The sequence below is a fragment of the Oryzias melastigma genome, linkage group LG11 (genome assembly GCF_002922805.2).
Source record: "Oryzias melastigma strain HK-1 linkage group LG11, ASM292280v2, whole genome shotgun sequence".
Taxonomy (NCBI): domain Eukaryota; kingdom Metazoa; phylum Chordata; class Actinopteri; order Beloniformes; family Adrianichthyidae; genus Oryzias; species Oryzias melastigma.
In genome coordinates, this window is record NC_050522.1 from 18,397,735 (window position 1) to 18,416,444 (window position 18,710).

At 39.3% G+C, this 18,710-nt stretch overlaps 2 protein-coding genes and 1 long non-coding RNA gene across 8 annotated transcripts in view; all 3 read left to right on the forward strand.

Annotated features, from left to right (window-relative positions):
• The window catches only part of hivep3a (HIVEP zinc finger 3a), a 32,579-nt gene extending 26,290 nt beyond the window's left edge, over nt 1-6,289 (forward strand). For all 4 annotated transcript variants that reach the window (XM_024295499.2, XM_024295492.2, XM_024295483.2 and 1 more), the window contains 5 exons: nt 2-171; nt 2,116-2,231; nt 2,515-2,571; nt 3,392-3,909; nt 4,339-6,289. In XM_024295499.2, coding sequence (XP_024151267.1) covers nt 2-171; nt 2,116-2,231; nt 2,515-2,571; nt 3,392-3,909; nt 4,339-4,722 — 1,245 coding nt within the window. In that variant the 3' untranslated portion in view covers nt 4,723-6,289. The remainder of the gene's footprint in view (nt 1; nt 172-2,115; nt 2,232-2,514; nt 2,572-3,391; nt 3,910-4,338) is intronic.
• Nucleotides 6,290-9,166: 2,877 nt separating this feature from the next.
• LOC112161204 lies at nt 9,167-11,522 on the forward strand. Of its 3 annotated transcripts, none has more exons than XR_002921817.1 (3): nt 9,167-9,245; nt 10,499-10,656; nt 10,926-11,522. It is a non-coding gene; the product is annotated as an uncharacterized LOC112161204 (long non-coding RNA). The 3 variants fall into 3 exon arrangements; XR_002921815.1 differs by having other exon boundaries at nt 9,187-9,278; nt 10,503-10,656; XR_004948643.1 differs by having other exon boundaries at nt 9,194-9,278.
• Nucleotides 11,523-13,307: 1,785 nt separating this feature from the next.
• On the forward strand, nt 13,308-17,785 carry edn2 (endothelin 2). Its single transcript, XM_024296090.2, has 5 exons — nt 13,308-14,035; nt 14,251-14,404; nt 14,481-14,594; nt 16,326-16,394; nt 16,484-17,785. Exons 1-5 carry the CDS (start codon nt 13,975-13,977, stop codon nt 16,578-16,580), a joined length of 495 nt encoding a protein of 164 aa, XP_024151858.1. The 5' UTR covers nt 13,308-13,974; the 3' UTR covers nt 16,581-17,785.
• Nucleotides 17,786-18,710: the final 925 nt, after the last annotated feature.

Sequence of the window (18,710 nt, forward strand, 5' to 3'; positions counted from 1 at the left end):
GGTCTTTAACTCCTGCTGTAGAGACCACAAGGGGACAGAGAAAGGGCGTCTTTCCCCAGAAAACAACAGGTCGGAGCAAAAAGTAGAGGAAGAGGAGAAGACCCAAGAGGAAGAAGTCCAGTCATGCTTCGGAAGAAAAACATCCACACAAGTTTGGGTCTCTCAGAGAGGGTAAGTTGTAATACTGCTAAGCCAGGAAACTTTAAAGATAAAGATGAGATAAATATACTTGAGATAAAGATACTTCATCGATCCTAGCCTGGGAAATTTACAAATTCGTCAGACAACTTTCTTTTGAGTTCAGAGACGGTACATCAATTAGTTCACTACACATCATGTCAGTTATAAAGATTGCTTTTTAGATATATTCCAACCTTAAATAGGATTATAGGGGTTCAGTGATGATGCGTCCAGAAAAGATGGTGTTAATGTCCCACTTCATCATCTTTTAATCTTTTATTAAAGAGTTCCTAGTGGGCTTTTAATTTTGATTATGCTGTTTTTAGTATAGATTTTTTTTAAGTGTAATTTTCTTTGACATAGTTGTAAAGAGTGGCAGTAGTCCATCGGAAATTCTCCTCTGAGTTGTGGGCAGGACTATTAGCGCAGACTAAGCCCGCACCTATTTCCCATCATCCATCTGTTTATGCTCTCTCCCGCTAGCTTACAGCCGCTCACAACTCGAGCATAACATTACTGGTGCAACAAAATGGCAAGCAATATCAGAGTTATCCAGCTGTACAGTTTTGAGCCAGATACCAGCTCAGACGAGGAAAATGAAGACGTACGTTTATCTAGTCATCTACATGTATTGGAATGGAGTGAAGCAGGGAGCTTGTGGCCTGCTGATTGTAGCTTCTACGCCACAACTACAATCAAACAGTATTTTTTTGTCTGCTCCTGATTCAAAATGATTAGGATAATAAAACACTCAGAAATGCAGTTAAACTAATTTTCTATGTATATGTCTTCTATTATTATAAAAATGCCACAAACATTTTAAAATGACCAAAAACATGATTTTCATCAGAGTAGGTCCTTAAATAAAAATAAATGGAGACGGACTTGATTGTGTAACCGGCCTCTGGTGGTTACCTTGTAAATTTACTTTTATTTTCTCGAGCATTAAATCGGAGCCACCCCTTTGTTAGAACACTTTAGCAGCTTCAGCTAAAGCACTCATGATGCAATCTAGTGTTTGACAGTGCAACATCACACAAGTCAAAAAGCAACATTTTTGCTAAAGTCTCAACAGGAGCAGAGAAACGTGTATGCCTCAGGAGAGGGTTGTCGTCTTTGACAACATTCCCTCATGTTAGAGGTTTTGATGCCCGTCTGAAATAGACAAAGCAGCGATCGTACACCATTGAGAGCAGGTGTCCTCTTCTGCTACATTGATTGTTTGTGCATAAATGTCTGTGGGTGACTCATGTTGACACTTCCTAAAAATGTGAGTCAGCCTCTTGGCTGCAAACTTGCACTTCTCTCTGTCTGTCTGTTCAGGCTCAAACAGAAGCAACTGTGATGGTAAAAGCTGCTCTTTTTCTCTCAGTCAGGAAGGAGGAACCTCATAGCACCAAGACTGATATTTGTTTGCTCCCCTTTTACTAACAAGGTTTTTTTTAAGATTGTAAAAGCCATCATTTGTGAGAGCTTCTGAGCCACATCCCCTGAAGTGGAAAAAGCAGAAAAAACACCCAAATCCGTTTGTTCTGAGATGTGTTTTTTCACCTGCGTTTGGACCAGCAGCTGGATTTCCCTCCTATCTGACCTGTTTTTATTGGCCGTCTGGTGCTGCGTGCTGGGCGCCCCCTTGTTTGGGCTTCCCGGTGGCGTGAGCTCTGAACAGGAGGAGGTCAGAGTCTTGGCTCATGAAAGGTGCTCTGTTGAAGCTGAAGTGGGGACCCTCCATATGTAAGCAGGTTTAGAGCCTCTGCGCAGCTGTAGTGACAACCGAACGGCTAACACAGCCCCACTACACAAACACAGCTCTGAATGTTGGCTTACAGGTGCTGCAGGCGCTTTGACAGCTCCTGTAACTCTCATCGATTGCTCCCATCGCCCTGAGAGAGGCAAATCAATCGTACAAACCTCTGTCCGACTTCACGCTTACAGATCAAATACCCTGAGCTGTGCTGTGCACGCCGGAGACAGATGTCGATGTGAAGACCTCTGCAAGGATCCCCCACCATGTGACTGCAAGCCCTCCGACAGCTCTTTAGCAGCCAGAGGTGAGAAAATGAAGACATTTCAAGAAGGTTTAAAGTTTGTCTCATGGTAGTGAAACAGAAGTGAACTCTTTTTTTGTCCACGACTTTTTTTCTGAAATGTCACCACATCGTCTGATCCAGCATGTGACAGCTAGTGGTCAAACACTTGAAGTGGGTGGGGTAACAGTAAAAGAGGGGGTAAGGGTGTTAAACATCCAACCGCAGCAGCTGTGCATACACTACAGTAAAAGGTCTTTACATTTTTGGTGCATTTTCTGCTGGTTGACCATGAGCTCTTTTCCAGTGAGCCTTGAGCGAGAAGAAGAAGAAAACATCCCCTGCACCGTGGACTCTAGTAAAGGTACACAGTTTGTCTCTGCATTTCAGTTCTACCTCAAGGAACCAACATTTTCTGCCTTTCAAAATAAAAGAATGTAAAGTTGCAAGTTACATTTTTATTTTCTATTTCTTTATATATAATTATGTTAAAGATCTTATTAAGGTTTCATTCCAGTTCATTTTTCCTCTCAAATGTCAAGTTCCATGTATCTGAAGAGCACACCTTAGGTCCCGGGCCGAACAGGATAAACATTTATTGAACACAATAATACTCAAATTTTCAAGCTTTAAAAACGTAACTTTTTAACATTACTGTAAATAAAAAACAGACAGGAATATTGTTACAGAATAAATCAACTTAAACCTTAAATTATTTTCAATATATTACTCTTCATAACAATATATTTTGTCAAAATTATAAAAGCTAGAAAAAAGTCAAGAACACATCTGGCCATAATAATAAAATAAAAATAAAATGATCTGGAGGGCCGGATAGAATTATGACTTTGACACGTGGTCTAAAGCAAGCACCAACTTCTTTTCTTTCTGTATTAGCAGTAACTGAAGCTAGGTCAGTTTTCCATGGAACCATCTGGAGTTCAATTCATTTTCCAATCCATGAATTTGCAGGAAAAACAGGTGGAGGTGCAGTACCAGTTTTAAACACTAGGGTTAGGGAAACTGATTGGTCCTTTAATACTAAATTCCTCAAACTTCTTTCTTATTCACTTTGAATCTGTCTGCACGAAATTATTTGAAATAAATCAGTGATTTGTTTTTGTATATATTTGTTGTCAGAAGTTTATATTTTTACGACAAATTTGATCCTAATTTTGTTCCAGTCGTCTCTCGAGTCCCATCGGCAAATCTGGATCAACAAAAGGATGATCGGAGCTCTGAGTTCAGGAACCGTGCAGCTCACAGAGGTGACGATGACGTCAAACTCAAGTCCAGCGCTCAAGACGAAGATCACGAGGAAGCTCATCCAGGAGACCAGCCTACAGAGTCGGCGTGTGACTCCTTCTCCTCCTCCTCCTCCTCCGTCGTCCACAAGGACCCGTGGCAGAGGAGCTCAGCCAGCGCCAGGAGGGCCCTGTTCGCCCGCCGGCGCCTCGATGCCTCAGCGTCACAAACTTCTCACCTTCAATCCCAGAATCCACAGAGGGGGGCGTCTCCACCCCATTCCCCATCACCCAAACCGTCACAACCCCCCTCCCCTCCTGCGCCCCTCCCCTCAAGCTCCCATCAGACTCCAGGCTCTCCAGCCAGGGGCCCTCCTTCGAGAAAGATCCAGGAACCTCCGGACCCCCAGTATGGAGCCTGTCCTCGACCGAGGGAGCAGCTGTCTGCATCAACACAGGTGGGGCCTCAACCGCAGAGTCAACAGGCAAATATAGATGAGGGGGGGGCTGCAGTTTTATCGGAAAGGAGGAGCCCTTCTGGTGTTCTACAGCTTTCAGACCCACAATTCCTGAAAGACACCCGAAATTAGAGCCGCCAGGAGACAGGGTGTCTGAATGTTTGAATTCATCCCAATGACAGATCACTGCAAAACTTCTAAAATTTCTACATGAGCCTCAATAACCTTAAATGAGCTGATATTTTCATTTTTCTACCTTTGTTGGTCTATTTGCCAACAGTATTTGTTGTTATATCAGGTGAAATTTGTTAATCCGACTTTAAATTAAACTAACATTTGTTGTAAAACTAGAACTTTTCTTATCCCTCAAATGCTGCCCTTCTTGTTTTCAGGTTTGCTTTATGTCTCATGTCTCTTTTTTTGTTTCAGTTGCGAGACGACGCGAGTCTGGCCCACATCACCATACATCCACCGCGGCTACGAGGCGCCAACAACCTCCTGAGCCACCTCCCTCTGCACTCCCAGCAGTCCAGCAGGACGCCGAGCCTCCTGATTCCCATCGGGGGGATTCACATGATTCAGCCCAGGTCGCCCCTCCCCCTGTACAGCCTGGGGGGCAGCAGCACAGCCCCCACACCCTCGCGGGACTCCCCAAAAGAGACGCAACAGGCCGCCCTGAGAGAGGCGTCCCTCAGCCGCAGCAGAACTCCTCCTCCAAGCCCCGACTCGTCCCACCTTGACACCAGAACTGTGAGGCTGGCGGATTCCCCCCAAGGACAAAAACAGACCCCCACCTGTCGAACGCAGCTCTGATGGGAGGAGCAATTTGTCGGGACAGTGCAACAAGCTGGACGATAAAGGAAAGCATCTCCACAACGACGCGGTCATGGAAACACGTGGATTCTATTTACAGTGGAGCAAAGAAGTATTTGTCCGTCTCTGATTCTACAAGTTTACCTCCTAAAAACATGGATGTATGTTCGTCATAGATCCACTTCAACTGCGAGACAAAATGTAAAAAAAAAAATAGTCAGGAAATCACATTGTTTGATTTTTGAACGTTTTATTGGACAATACTTTGTAATGTAACCATAGTTAACAACAACAGAGGTCAAATGACTTTAGCTGGTTTGCTACTATTTTGGTCCATTCTCCCATTTAGATCTTCTCAAGAGCTGGGATGTTATGAAGCAACAGACTTTCAACTCCCTCCACAAATTCTCTATTGGGTTGAGGAAGAAGAATCTTAAAATGCTTTTTACGTAGCCACATCTTTGTTGCCTGGGTGATGTGTTTGGGATTTTTGTCTAAAATCTCAACATATATGACCCCTTTTCCCCTTTGGTTTATCTGATCACATGACTCTCTCCCAATCCTCCTCTGGATCATCCAGATAGTCTCTGCCAAACTTTAGACGACTCTGGACATGTGCTGTAGTAACAACATTGTGCGTCGCTATAGTAACCTTTGTTACTTACAGTTCTAGACGGTTTCTCACCTGTACCAAGTGAGACCTTACGTCATCAAGCTACTTTTTTATTGTAGACTGGTTCATCACAGTCTTTGGTGTCCTTCGATAGCTCTTTGGTCATGGTGGAGCGGTTGTAGTCTAAGGGTGTGAACATTCAGATAACCATGATTTTAAAACTGGGATGGAGTGGAGGATAGATCTTGCAGAATTCTTGCTAGCTTGTTGGTAATAAATATTTATTTTCTCTCACAGATAAACACTTAAAAAAATCAAACAAATTGATTTCCTGGTTTCAGTTTCTTTCATTCCGTCTCATACCGTTGAAGTGTCTCATTGATGACAGACCTCTCCCATTCTTTTTAAGAGGGACCACTTGCAGAATCATGGATTGACAAAGCCCCACGGCATTATAAAACATGGCACTATGTTAGATATGCAGTATGTTTTGTAAATCTTTTCTACCCTCTTGTTTGATGTCATAGGTGTTCATTTATTTATGTGCTATTATGCAAATTCTGTACTATATGCAAGAGCTGACAGCTCTGATGTACTATAGCTGTGTTATTGTACTGTACTACTACCAAAAATGGTTAAGAGTACTACGAATATTTATTCACCCAAACAGTATTTGAAAGTGCAATTTAATGTCAGGATTGTGGTTGAAATGTCCTTCTTTAAGCTGTGACTCTTCTTCTTATTTGTCTGACTTTTGTTGTTGTCGTCTTTGTGTTTGGGCAGCAGGGTCGCCATCAGAATCATTGGAAGTGCACTGACAGACCGTCCACGCTTTCCTTCATTTGTGTCAAACACACCTGTGTTTTTTTTAATTTTTTTTATTTTATGATACAATCACTCTGACATTCACATGTTTACCATTAAACTGCTCATTTTTACAGATTTATATCAAAACTTTGGAGCATTTCTCGTTTTTTTAAGAGACTTTCTCTTTTCCTTCACAGTAAAACATACCAAGTGTGCTTTGTGTCCACAAGGTGGCAGCAGAGGTTAGCTCTGACCGCTGCCACTCAACTGAAAAGCACTGAAAAAAACAATTTAGAGTTCTGGTTTTAATAAAAGGGAAAAAAAATAACTGGTAGGAAAAAAAACAATATTTTTAGTTGATTTGATCTGTTGATATTTGATTGAACTTTTGAAATAGACTTTAATATCACATAAAACTAATCTCAAACTAAATCAAATCTGAACTAAATATTGAACATTAAAAGCCACAATTTTACTCATACTCTCATTTTGATTTGATAATTTGAAAATAATAAAAAATAAAAGTTTTTTTTTTCTACTTTACTGCCTTTTTGGCCAATCAGTTTACAATAAAGCGGTTTGTCGGCATTAATATAGGGAAATATTTAATATGTACTGTATATTTAGTTCACAACAGGATATAGATAAAGATTTTCACTTAGAAATGTGGCACGTTTATCCTTGAATCTATTATTTCCAATGTGAAGCTTTTATACAGGTTTCAGAGTAGTTCAAATAATTAATTTGTGGCCTCGAATTAGCATATTTTGGAAACAAATTATCATTTTAAGGAGAAAATGTGCTACTTTGTGGGTAAAATTAGCATTTTATGTAAATTAATTAGCATTTAAGGGTAAAAATTGGCCGTTTATACAAACACATTTCCATTTTGACAGCATAAATTAGCATTCTTTTACAAACACATTAGCATTTTAAGGGCACAATTTTCGACCTTGTGGGTACAATTAGTATTTAATGCAAATTATTTAACATTTCGAAGGCACATATTAGCATTTTGTTAGCACAATTTGCCACTTCTTTGGGCACAATTAGGCAATTTTCCCTAACAAATAAATATTTTGAGGGCATAAATTGTCATTGTCTGCAACAAATGATCATTTGTGTGCACAAATTGCTACTTTCTGAGCACAATTAGCATTTTGTGCGAATGTATTAGCGTTTAAAGGGCACAAATTGGTTTTGTGCAAAAAGATTAGCATTTTGTGCAACAAATTAGCATTTTCAAGGGACAATTTAGCACCTTGCCTGCACAAATTTCAGCTTTAAGAACACAATAGCATTTCGCGTGCACAAATTACTGTTTTATTTTTGTTTGTTTTTTTAAGAACATTGACGTTTTTTTTTTCAACTAGTTAAGATCTTGAGGGAACAATTTAACTTTTGTCTACACAAATTATCACTTTGTGGGCACAAATTTGCCCTTTGTGCAAACAATTTAGCATTTTGAGGACATAAATTAGTATTTTGCTCGCATAAATTAGCATTTTATGATACAAAATAGCATTTTGCTTAAACAAATATAGTATATTTTAGTTTTTACTAGTCATTTGTGGCTACAAAATACTGTTATATAGCCACAAAATGCTAATTTCAGTGCACTAAATTCTAATTTGTGGTAAAAACTTAATTTGAGGAAACAATTTCTTTCTGGGACTAGACGTGGAGCTTGGTTACTCCACACCTAAGATCCTGCTCACAATGTAGAGACACATTTTTAATGAACTACTTCCACTCTGGAGAACAATGTCCCAGAAAATTACACCTATTTTTTGATTTAGACTAAACCGACGGCATAATTATGATTAAAGGACCACTGGAAAGGCTCTTATAATAGATAAAAATATGATTGGAGTGGAAGTTAAAACATTCTGCCTCATTTTCAAGCAGATTACCTGATTAAGTATGTCTTTTCACCTCTTAAAAAACAAATTCAAAGACGAAGAAACACATTTGTTTTTTTCTTTTTCTCATTCATTTCCAGCTTCTGCAGAACTCTAGTCTTTTTAAACAATCAAGAAGAAACAGAATATAGTTTACAATAAATCTTTCATCAATTCTGCAGGGTTTAAGGGGAAAAAATAGACTGCAGGTGTTCTTTTAAAAATAACTTTTAATTTTTTTTTTACAGAAACTAAATCTCTTTTTTAATTCAGTTTAGGAAAAGGACTCTAGTATTAAATTACAGCAACAAAGAAGAATGTTATGACTTTAAAACCACAGAAACCTGAGGGCATGTAAATGAACTCATTTACATTAAAGACAAAAACTGTACTGAACTAGAAACATGACGAGAGAATCTGCCAAAAAACTCATATAATGAATGAACTTGGTGTGAACCTGATGCAGTAACAAGAGCTACACAGCAAAACTTAACATAAAGTTGACAAGAAAAGAAGAAAAACCAGAAAACTGAAGCCAGGAAACCTGATGCAGTTCATTGTTGCAACACAAATTAGTGTTTGGTTGACCTGCATGCAGCTGATATCCTGGATGCTGCTTCACACACCTGAACAGTTTTTTGAAGGATAATCCTCGAAACAGGTTTGGACTGAAACCAAAAACGTATCGAGGATGGGACTTGTGGAGATCTGATCCACAGGAACCACACGTTGAAACCCTCATGGGACGGGTGATCAGGGTCTAACCTGCCGGTACCAGGCAGACGCTCACATGCTCTTCAACAGTCAGTCGCCCAACGGCTGAGACTCTGTGGCGCCATGGTGGTGACTTACCCAACGCCGGTGGGCGGCCATCATCTTATAGCTGACTGAAATGTGGGCAAAAGTGATGCAATAAGGTTAAAAGTACATTTGAATCATCACTGCTTATGCACAGTTATGAGACAGAATCACTGTCCTGTTTCTAAACTTATTTCAAATATAACTTTATAATTTATCCTCTACATCTGGCCTTCTAACATCATTTAAATTGTGTCTTGTGAATGAGAGACCTCTGTCAAGGATCTTTAGCAGTTAGACTTTATGATTTAAACTAACATTACAGGATTCTGCTCAACAGATGGACTAAATTGTTGATCTCTGACAAGCTTTTGATCAACTGAGTATCTTCTTCAGTTCTCACAGTGCAGGACTGGTTGTCTCACCCGATTGAATTTGTGAGTACGCCTGTTTTGGTGCTTAGTACTACCACCAAGACTTTTAGGATTAAGCAAAATGTTTCAGAAGTGAGATTTTTTAACATTTCAAAAGGTATTTACACAAGGCAGCAGTGGATGCAGTTTATTTTCTGAGAAAAAAAAGATAAGGTTTTTAGGTGAAAATGTCGGGTTGTCATAAAGCTGGTTCTTAAATTCAGAGGGGGGGGGAGGACTATAGTCGGTCAGGACTTGAATTTCCCCAATATTTCAGAGTTGTGGCCACTTTTCTTAAAACTGTACCTTTTAACATAATTATGAACTAGATATATAGCATTACCTGCAATAATGCTAGTGTGAATGCTGGATTTGGCCCCTGAAGAGGCTGAAATTAGTAGCTGAATACACTGAAGCTACTAGCTGAAAATGCTGAGCCAGCTAAAATATTAGCTAAATGCCAAATTAGCCAAAAAATCCATAAAAAATAAAAAATAAAAATATAAAAAGCCTTGGTTAGCCAAAACAGCTAGCATGTAGCTTAAAATTAGCTAAATTTCAAAATAGCCTATAAAACGAAAGAAAAAAAAAACTAAATTAGCTAAAACAGCTAGCATGTAGCTGAAATATTAGCTAAACTCCAAAATAGCCTAAACAAATCTTAGTAAATGCCAAAATAGATGAACGCAGCATTTGCGTTTTTTCCCCAAGGGACATCAACCCATTGATGTTTTTGGCACTAAAATTTTGAAACAAAAACCCTGAAATGTTTTATTTTACATCATATTTGTTTTCATCTTCAATCAAAATATAAGCATGTTTTCAACCAGATTCATGTTATTTCTTTCTTCTCCTGCTGGTCCGACCCTTCGGTTAAAGTTTAGAACCGTTTGTGACCCACAAGTGAGAACGTTTGTCCACCCCTCTTTTAAAGTTATGCAAGAATAACGTTGTGGAAGATCAGATTTAATGGTTAAAATAACTCCTTTTTGGCAATCAAAGAATAAAATTAATCCGACTTTTAATGTAAAACATGCATGTTTCGCCATACAGATATAAGACATAACACCTCAGCTTTATCTTAATTATTTAAATAATTCTAGTCGTGTTCGATACATGTTGAATTTTAAAATGAGAGATAGTGAGAAGCTCTGACTCCTTTTCATCTCTTGAAATCCGGTTATCAGTGTTCTATCATCCCATGTTAGCATAACTCGTCTTTCATTCCCTGCTTATTTTTGGAGGCAGGTGTTGCAGACGCCCTCATCTCCTCATGCAGTTACAAAGACAGTTTCAGCTTTCAGACGGTCCATGCTGGCAGAGGTGTCGCTATCGGAGTCGCCATCTACTCCTGCAGCGATTCTGCCCATATTCTTCCCCTCAATCAGACGCCTATCTGTGGGTGAGTCACTCTTCAGGATTCCGTCCTCTCCCTCTAACTCTGACACTTCCGAGGTAGAAGGGTTTTCTGTGACGTGGTGTCACATTCCTGAATGTTTACTGATTAACTGAAAAATAAAAACTCATGATGCGCAAGAGAGTTATTACCACAAACAGGTTGAACATTTATTAAGACTTCCTGCAGACAAATGGACCAAAAATGGAATCAATCTATACTAAACTGTCTTAGGAATATTGTTTCATTTCCTTTTTTTTTTGTTGTTTTAACAGCCCATCTGTCAAAATCTTTGATTCCAGCGAGGAAGGACAGATAAAGGAAGAGAAGAATGTGCTGTCGATGTGGAAAAGGAACAAGGACGGCGAGTGTCCTAATCTTAACCTCTGCAAATGTCCGTGAAGATGAAGCAGCTATTAAGATAAATCAAAGTGATTCATTTTGGGGTTTTTTTGACCGAGTTTAGCTAAACAAATTAGATTTGATGTTACTGAAAACAAAAGTGTAAAATGTGCGGGGCCTCATGAGGGGAACAGATTTAATTTGAGGCCTCAAAAACTTTCACCACACGATCAAATCTGGTCAGTCGTTTCAGTCAAATAACTCTTTGGTTAAAGCATCTTTTTTATTTATTTGTGTTTTGTTTAAACATTGATTTTAATTGAAACAGGCAGGTCAGTAAATCAATTTGTGTTTTTAATTAATTAATTAACATATTTATTAAACTGTTTATAATATGTTTATAGTATTTATTAGCAAAAGAAGTCGATTGAAGTTTATTAACATACTTAGTAAGATTCATTATCATCTGAAGTGACACCATTGTCTAAAGAGGGCATATTAATAAACGGCCTACAAGCTTAACAAATGTATTAACTGTCTTTGTCAACATTGTATTGAATGTTTTTCAGCACCTCATCTAAACTGTTACTGAAAACTGTTTTAAATGTGTGTTTTTTTTTGAATGATTGTATCTGTAAAATTAAAATATCTTTGACACTTTTGACTTCTAGTCAAGTTCCATCTAAAAAATGACAAATATGTATGGCTCTGAACTCCATCGTGCAGTTCACACGAGCGCTCAGGCTTCTGTGTTCCATAAGAACCCCAGAGGTCACATTGGAGATTTTTTTCTCGACTTGTGTTTAATTATGTCACAGCGTACATTACACCTCATGCTTGAGGAATTTCTAATTATTCCGAAATGGCAGCTCTACTGATTGTTTGTCATCGTGTCGCCTCACATTCCTCTGCTGACGGAAGTGAGGGGCCGATAAGGGCACATTTTTTCCTGCGTCTGAAGGGGAAATGAGGGCCGGTGGGCACCCTTAGATTGAGCCCATTCCTTCATTAGACAAATATTTACCCGAGATCACAGTTTTTTTTTTTTTACTTAGCTGTATCATGCCTCCCGGCATTTCCTCCTCACCTTTGAAACGAGGCCCCGAATGTGTTTTTTCCTCCCGTTGTTTCGGCAAGCACCTTGTATCTTTCTGGTTTCCACTGGCGACACATTCCGGGACGAGTTTTTCCATGCAAACAATGTACCCCTTCCTGTTTTTTTTTTTTTTTTTTCTGAATGTGGCCCTCTGGACCGCCGTGTGCCTCTGCAGCGATCAGATCCATTTATGGGAAAGAGATGTGTAAAATGCAGACACTGACAAATACTCCTGCACTTTAGGAATTATTCAGTGACAGTGTTTTTCATGCCTTCCTCCTGAGTCCTGAATATCTGAGTTGTTAGGCAATAATAAAAGGGAAAAGCATTCCTGTACAAGAATATGTTCTAACTTTAAACACTTTAATAACCTGAAAAACTCATTTCTGGGAAATCTTTACATAAATGTTTCTATTTTAGTGCTACACCCTATTTTTTTTTTATATTTTATCAGCACCTCATGCAGCTTTTACATTAAAACCCGACAAATGCATCTGAAACAAGTGTCATATCATAATGATATTGCAGTAAAAAACACTATTTTATTCCCCAAGTTAAAAAATATGTTGTTTTGGTGAGTATGACTCTTCATAAATGTTTAAAATGTGACTAAAAATAAATTTTTTTCCCAAGAAAAAACTGTTCCAGAAAAGAATGATGTCATTTGTTTCTTTCAGGAAGGCTGACATGATAACTGCTTGTTTACTGATTGAGCCTGGAAATGTGATTTATCTCTGCACGTTGTCACTCTAGAGCCTCATTCCATGATACTCCCACCACAGTTTCTGCGTCGACATGAAATCCTGAAGCAGCCACTGATCAGTTTGGGGTCGAGTCCATCGTCCTAAAGATGTAGGAAATTCAGAGTGGGCTTCTTAAATCTCAAACAGGATTTCATAAACTAACTTTAATTCAACTTTGGAGGACAGGCCCAATAATTTACACTCGATGTTCATCAGTTTCAGGGATCAGCAATGATTTTGTTTCATTCCAAAATGCAAAATGTTAAAAAAAAATTTAATTAAATTGTTCTATTTCCTTTAACATTAAATATTGACTTCTGCAGCTCTGTTTACTGTGTGCACCTCCTGTGCAAGATCATACCTTTAAATTTATGAGCAGTTCTTCATGTGATTGAACTCTTTTTTTCCTCGTGTTTTTTAAGTTTTCTGTGCTTGGAGTGTGTGAGCTGCAGAGAGCACATGTGTGTCTGCACAAAGGTCAAAGCCAGCCGAGGAGCGCAGAGGCTAACGCTGGATAGCGTGTGATGTCCTGACCTTCCTGGGGGGGGTGCTGACGGCTCTCCTATCAGTGGTGGGGGTGGGAGGGGGGTGCAGAGCCTCTGTTGCTTCCAGAAAAAAGAAAAAACTGAACCTGGTTTTCACCTGTTGGAGGATCCGCTACTTGAACGCTTCATCATGCTGCGCTCCTTCTCACTTTGGGGAACTTTAAACTTATCAAAGGGGCAAAATTCCTCTCATTTATCTCCAATTTTACTTGCATAAACAATTTATGTAAGGGTCAGTGTTCCTGTGCCAAAGTTCGGCCTGCGTAATTGCTCCCTAATCGCTTTATTGTTGTTTCAGCTTCAATGCGTTTCTGCTCCACATTTCTATCTCTGAGCTAACGCTTCTCTGGAATTCCAGCAGCTGGTGCAGCTTTTGTGTTTTCCTGACTCAACCCTGCCTCGTGCATGACGCTGCTGTGTTGTGCTGCAGTGAGAAGGAGGCGGGGACTCTGAAGTGGGAGGGGCATGAGCGAGCATGGTTGTGCTTAAGTAGATGTTCTGGCGCTGAGTTGAGCAGAAAGCACCTGTTGCTGCCTCAACACCCAGGACTAGAAAGAAGTTTGTTTTTTTAATTAACACTCATCAGAACTTTTCAGAGATGGAATCATTCACAATCAGGATGCTGACTCTGTTCATCATCTGCTGGACTCTAAATACTGGTGAGTTTCTGATAAACAGCTTTACTCATCAGTTAAATCTCAGTTTTCATGTTTAAAACCTTAAATTTATAGTTTAAAAATTAAGAATTTACAAAACTTTTGAGCATCATATCAAAGTAAAAGTAATAATAGATATATTTGCATTATCTTGCACCGAACCTTTAGTTTAACTTTTATATTTTTAAAGTGTTTTTAATATTATTCACTTTTTTAAGGCTTTGGACTTCCTCTATTGGATAATCCAGAGAAACGGGATGATTCTCCGCATCCCGCCCACATCAGGACCAAACGCTGCTCCTGTAACAGCTGGGATGATAAAGAGTGCATCTACTTCTGCCATCTGGACATCATCTGGGTCAACACCCCAGAGTGAGTATCCCGAACGCCTCCGAAAATCTTTAAATGTGTTCGCCATTCAGGACCTAATGATCTTTTCTTCTAACAGTAAAATCCTTCCATATGGTTTGGGGGACCCCCGCTCTCGGCGCCGCCGATCAGTCAACAGATGCGAATGCCTTGATTCCGCCGACAAAAGCTGTCGAGGCTTCTGCCAGCAAAGGTGAGCGCCGCTTCCTCCTCGTGTCGTCTTCACCTACCCTCATAAAGAAAAAAAAAAAAAGCTGGTCTTTCCCCTCCAGATAGCATCAAAGTATCTTCTGTGTCTCCATCCGTCTGGTGTGTTTGTGAAAAAGTATGCTGATGAAGATAAGGCAGCTGCAGTATGAAGTTAACTCAGATAAAGGGAAGAAACGCTGGCAGTCCCCAGGATCTTGACAAATAGTTTATTAGTAGTGCAGCTATTTTTGGAAAGTTTACCCATCTGCTTTTGCCCACAGGAATGTTTGTTGTGTCTTTGGGTTATTGTGGTGGAGAAACCACCAGCGTGTGTTTGACACCCCCTCTAGATTTTATCCTTGGAAGTTGTCTTAAGATTTCCCAGGAATTTCACCCTTAGATTCTAAAAAATATTTACGTTTAAATAAAAAAAATGTTATGGAGCCCCTGAGATTATATGGAAGTAAAAATAAAAATAAAGAAGTTAAAAATATATATATATTTTTCTAAAAATTGAAGTTAAAAAAAAAAATCTGGTTACTAACTGGTGCTCACCGGATATAATTTTTTTTACTTCATTAAAAAAGCAAACAAACAAAAAAAAACTTCCTGTTACTAAGCCTGTTACTATCTTGTCTGCATCAGTTACTATCTGGTATGCACCAGTTACTATGTGGTGTGCAGCCATTACTATCTGTTGTGCAACAGTTACTATCCATTGAGCACCAGTTACTATGTGGTGGGCAACAGTTGCTATCTGGTGTGCAGCAATTATTATGTGGTGGGCAACAGCTATTATCTGGTGCGCCACAGTTAATATCTCGTGGGCAACAATTACAATGTGGTGTGCAGCAGTTACTTTGTAGTATACAGCAGTTACTATGTGGTGTGCAACAGTAACTATGTGGTGTGCAACAGTTACTATGTGGTATGCAGCAGTTACTATGTGGTGTGCAGCAGTTACTATGTGGTATGCAGCTACTATGTGGTGTGCAGCAATTACTATGTGGTGTGCAACAGTTACTATGTGGTATGCAGCAGTTACTATGTGGTATGCAGCAGTTACTATGTGGTGTGCAACAGTTACTATGTGGTATGCAGCAGTTACTATGTGGTATGCAGCAGTTACTATGTGGTATGCAGCAGTTACTATGTGGTGTGCAGCAGTTACTATGTGGTATGCAGCAGTTACTATGTGGTATGCAGCAGCTACTATGTGGTATGCAGCAGCTACTATGTGGTATGCAGCAGCTACTATGTGGTATGCAGCAGTTACTATGTGGTATGCAGCTACTATGTGGTGTGCAGCAATTACCATGAGTTGTGAAGCAATTACTATGTGGTGTGCAGCAGTTACTATGTGGTGTGCAGCAGTTACTATGTGGTGTGCAGCAGTTACTATGTGGTGTGCAGCAGTTACTATGTGGTGTGCAACAGTTACTATCTGGGGTGCAGCAGTTACTATCTGGTGTGCAGCAATTACTATGTGGTGTGCAACAGTTACTATCTGGTGTGCAGCAGTTACTATCTGGTGTGCAGCAATTACTATCTGGTGTGCAAAAGTTATTATGTGGTATGCAGTTACTATTTGGTGTGCAGCAATTACTATGTGGTGGGCAACAGCTACTATCTGGTGCGCGACACTTAGTAACCAGAATTTTTTTTACCTTTTTTTTTCCATTTCATTTTTTTTTTTAACTCATTTTAACGTTTGTTTTTGTTTATTTGTTTTCAGAACTGACACTATGGGTCCAGTGACAAAACCTGAACACAGAAACAGCCATAAATTCCTCGCATTCTTAAGGTAAAAATATATATATTCCTGTTTCAGTTGTTTATCATTTTCTTTCAAAAATCAAGACAGATCATTTATCTTATTCATATTTTCTGCAGATCTGTGATCAAGACCAACACAAAGATCGTGAAAGGCTATCAGTCAATGAAGAACCCTTCAAGACACCAAAAGCTTAAGAACCAAACGAGGAGGTAACAACACCAAGAAGACGTTCGATCTGCCTCCATTCCTCCTCCAGCATCCAAGGATGGACTTCAAGACAACAAAAGACTGAATTGGCAAAGCAAAGCTGGAAGAATTTGTCTCCAAGGATCTTAAAAGATGGGTGCAAAACTTCAATGAAGGCTGAAATGTCCAGACGTCCATGTGACTGTTGAGGAACTTCCCTGCATTGTCAAACCCTTCATCTACAGTCTGGGATGACATTTTTAATATTTCTCTGTATCAGAGATTGATTCTGCTGTTCTGCTTAACATTTAAGGCAATGTAGCTGTTTCGCATTATCAGGCAGTACTTGAAAGTGGCAGCTTATTCCCTCCTGACACACCTTTTTCAGGGGAAATTTACCCCTTGAGATTTTTGCGATAAACGGTTATCTCCTTCAGGTTCAAGATACTTTCTGTTTGCATGGCAACAGCAATAAAAGCAGGTTTGTTTTGAAGCCTGCATGGCATTAAGCTCCCACGACACTGAAGATAAGACAGAAGTTTCACTGATACGCTACTCGTCAGACTCTGTTTTTCACTCTGCACTACCAAACCAAATGACCTGCATTGTTTTTCACTGAATCATTTCAGTTGTGAAGCGTCTGACTTGAATGTGCTCATTATTAGTGTTAAATCGAATTGTAACTTCAAGAATCCTCAGAAATCTCTGTGCTGTATATCATTAATAGTTTACAACCTTTAAAGTTTACTAGAGACTAAAGGATTGTAGTCATTTTAAATAGAAATGCTTATTTATTTCATAACTTATTCAGAGATGTATTTATGTTTATAAAGTGAAGCCCTGAATTTTGTAAAAGAAAATAGAATAAAATTCTTTCAAGTATTTTTTTTTTCTTGGACGGTGCTTTGATTTCGTTTGAAAAGTTTCCCACCAAACCTTTAGCTGTGAACGACGATTTGAAGCAAACACGGCAGTATTTGAACCTTTTTGAGCAGATAAGAGAGTTTGTTTGCATTCTCTTGCTAACGCCAGCATGAAAACAACCAGTTTGTGATCAACAGAGACGGGAAGAAATAGCAAATGTTCTACTTTTCAGTTCATTCTCCAAAAAAAAAAAAACAATAATAATAATAACAAAAATAATAAAAATCTGCCAAACCTGTAAATTTGCTGCAACCATTTACACTTTGACGGCTTCCATTAGCGGCTAGCAGCATATTAGCATGGCAAAACAACCGAAAAAGATAGTGGAGTGTGGGATGCTGGCTCACAGGAGATTGTTGAAACTCCAGATTCCAAGCAACCCCACTGAGCATGCTCAAGCAACCAACAGGCATGTTTGTCCCGCCCACTTGTCTGTAGTCCAGTGATGTCATTACCAGACAAGATGGTAATGGCCATCGCTGTGGTGTGGATGTTAGCACTTTCGGCTCACAACAAGAAGGCTTTGAATCTTCCTGTCTGAAGATTACATTCTTTTCCTCCATTTAACCAGTTCAATGGCCTTGTGGTAGAGTGTCCAGCCTGAGACTAGTAGTTCAAATCCAGGCTGAGTCTAGACTCTAGAAATGGGGAATAGTGCCTTCCTGCTTGACACTCAGTATTAAGGGGTTAAACCACCAAATGGAACTGTGTCTGCAGCTCACCGCTCCCCAAGAGGCTGGGTCAAAGTAGGAGAACAAATTTTACACACCAGTTTATGACAACTAATGGAACTTTAACTTTAATTATGCAAGTGTTTTCTCCGGGCATATTTAGTATATAGCCATATAATATGCATTAAAAGTACGCGTCATTCGTAGTAAATGCAGCGTCCTCCACAAAGAGTCCAGTCAGGCAAGTGCTGTGGACTCTCTGTTTCCATGGACATAATGTTTTTTAGAAAAGAAAACTGAAATTGTTTGAAAGTGCAACTGAAACACACTAACCTGTACAGATTAAAAATTCAGATGTCATTTAGATTGAACAGATAACTTACAAATGAGGGAGACAAAGAGCATTGTAGACCAGAAAGGTCACAGCTGGTGTCCCATTGTTTGTCTCAAAGGTATTTAGTTTTCTAAAGTCTATCAGAAATGCAAGTCACAACTCGGCAAAAGACAAAATGCATTTTACAAACAATAGACTGAGGGCAATGAATATTAAAAAAATATTCAT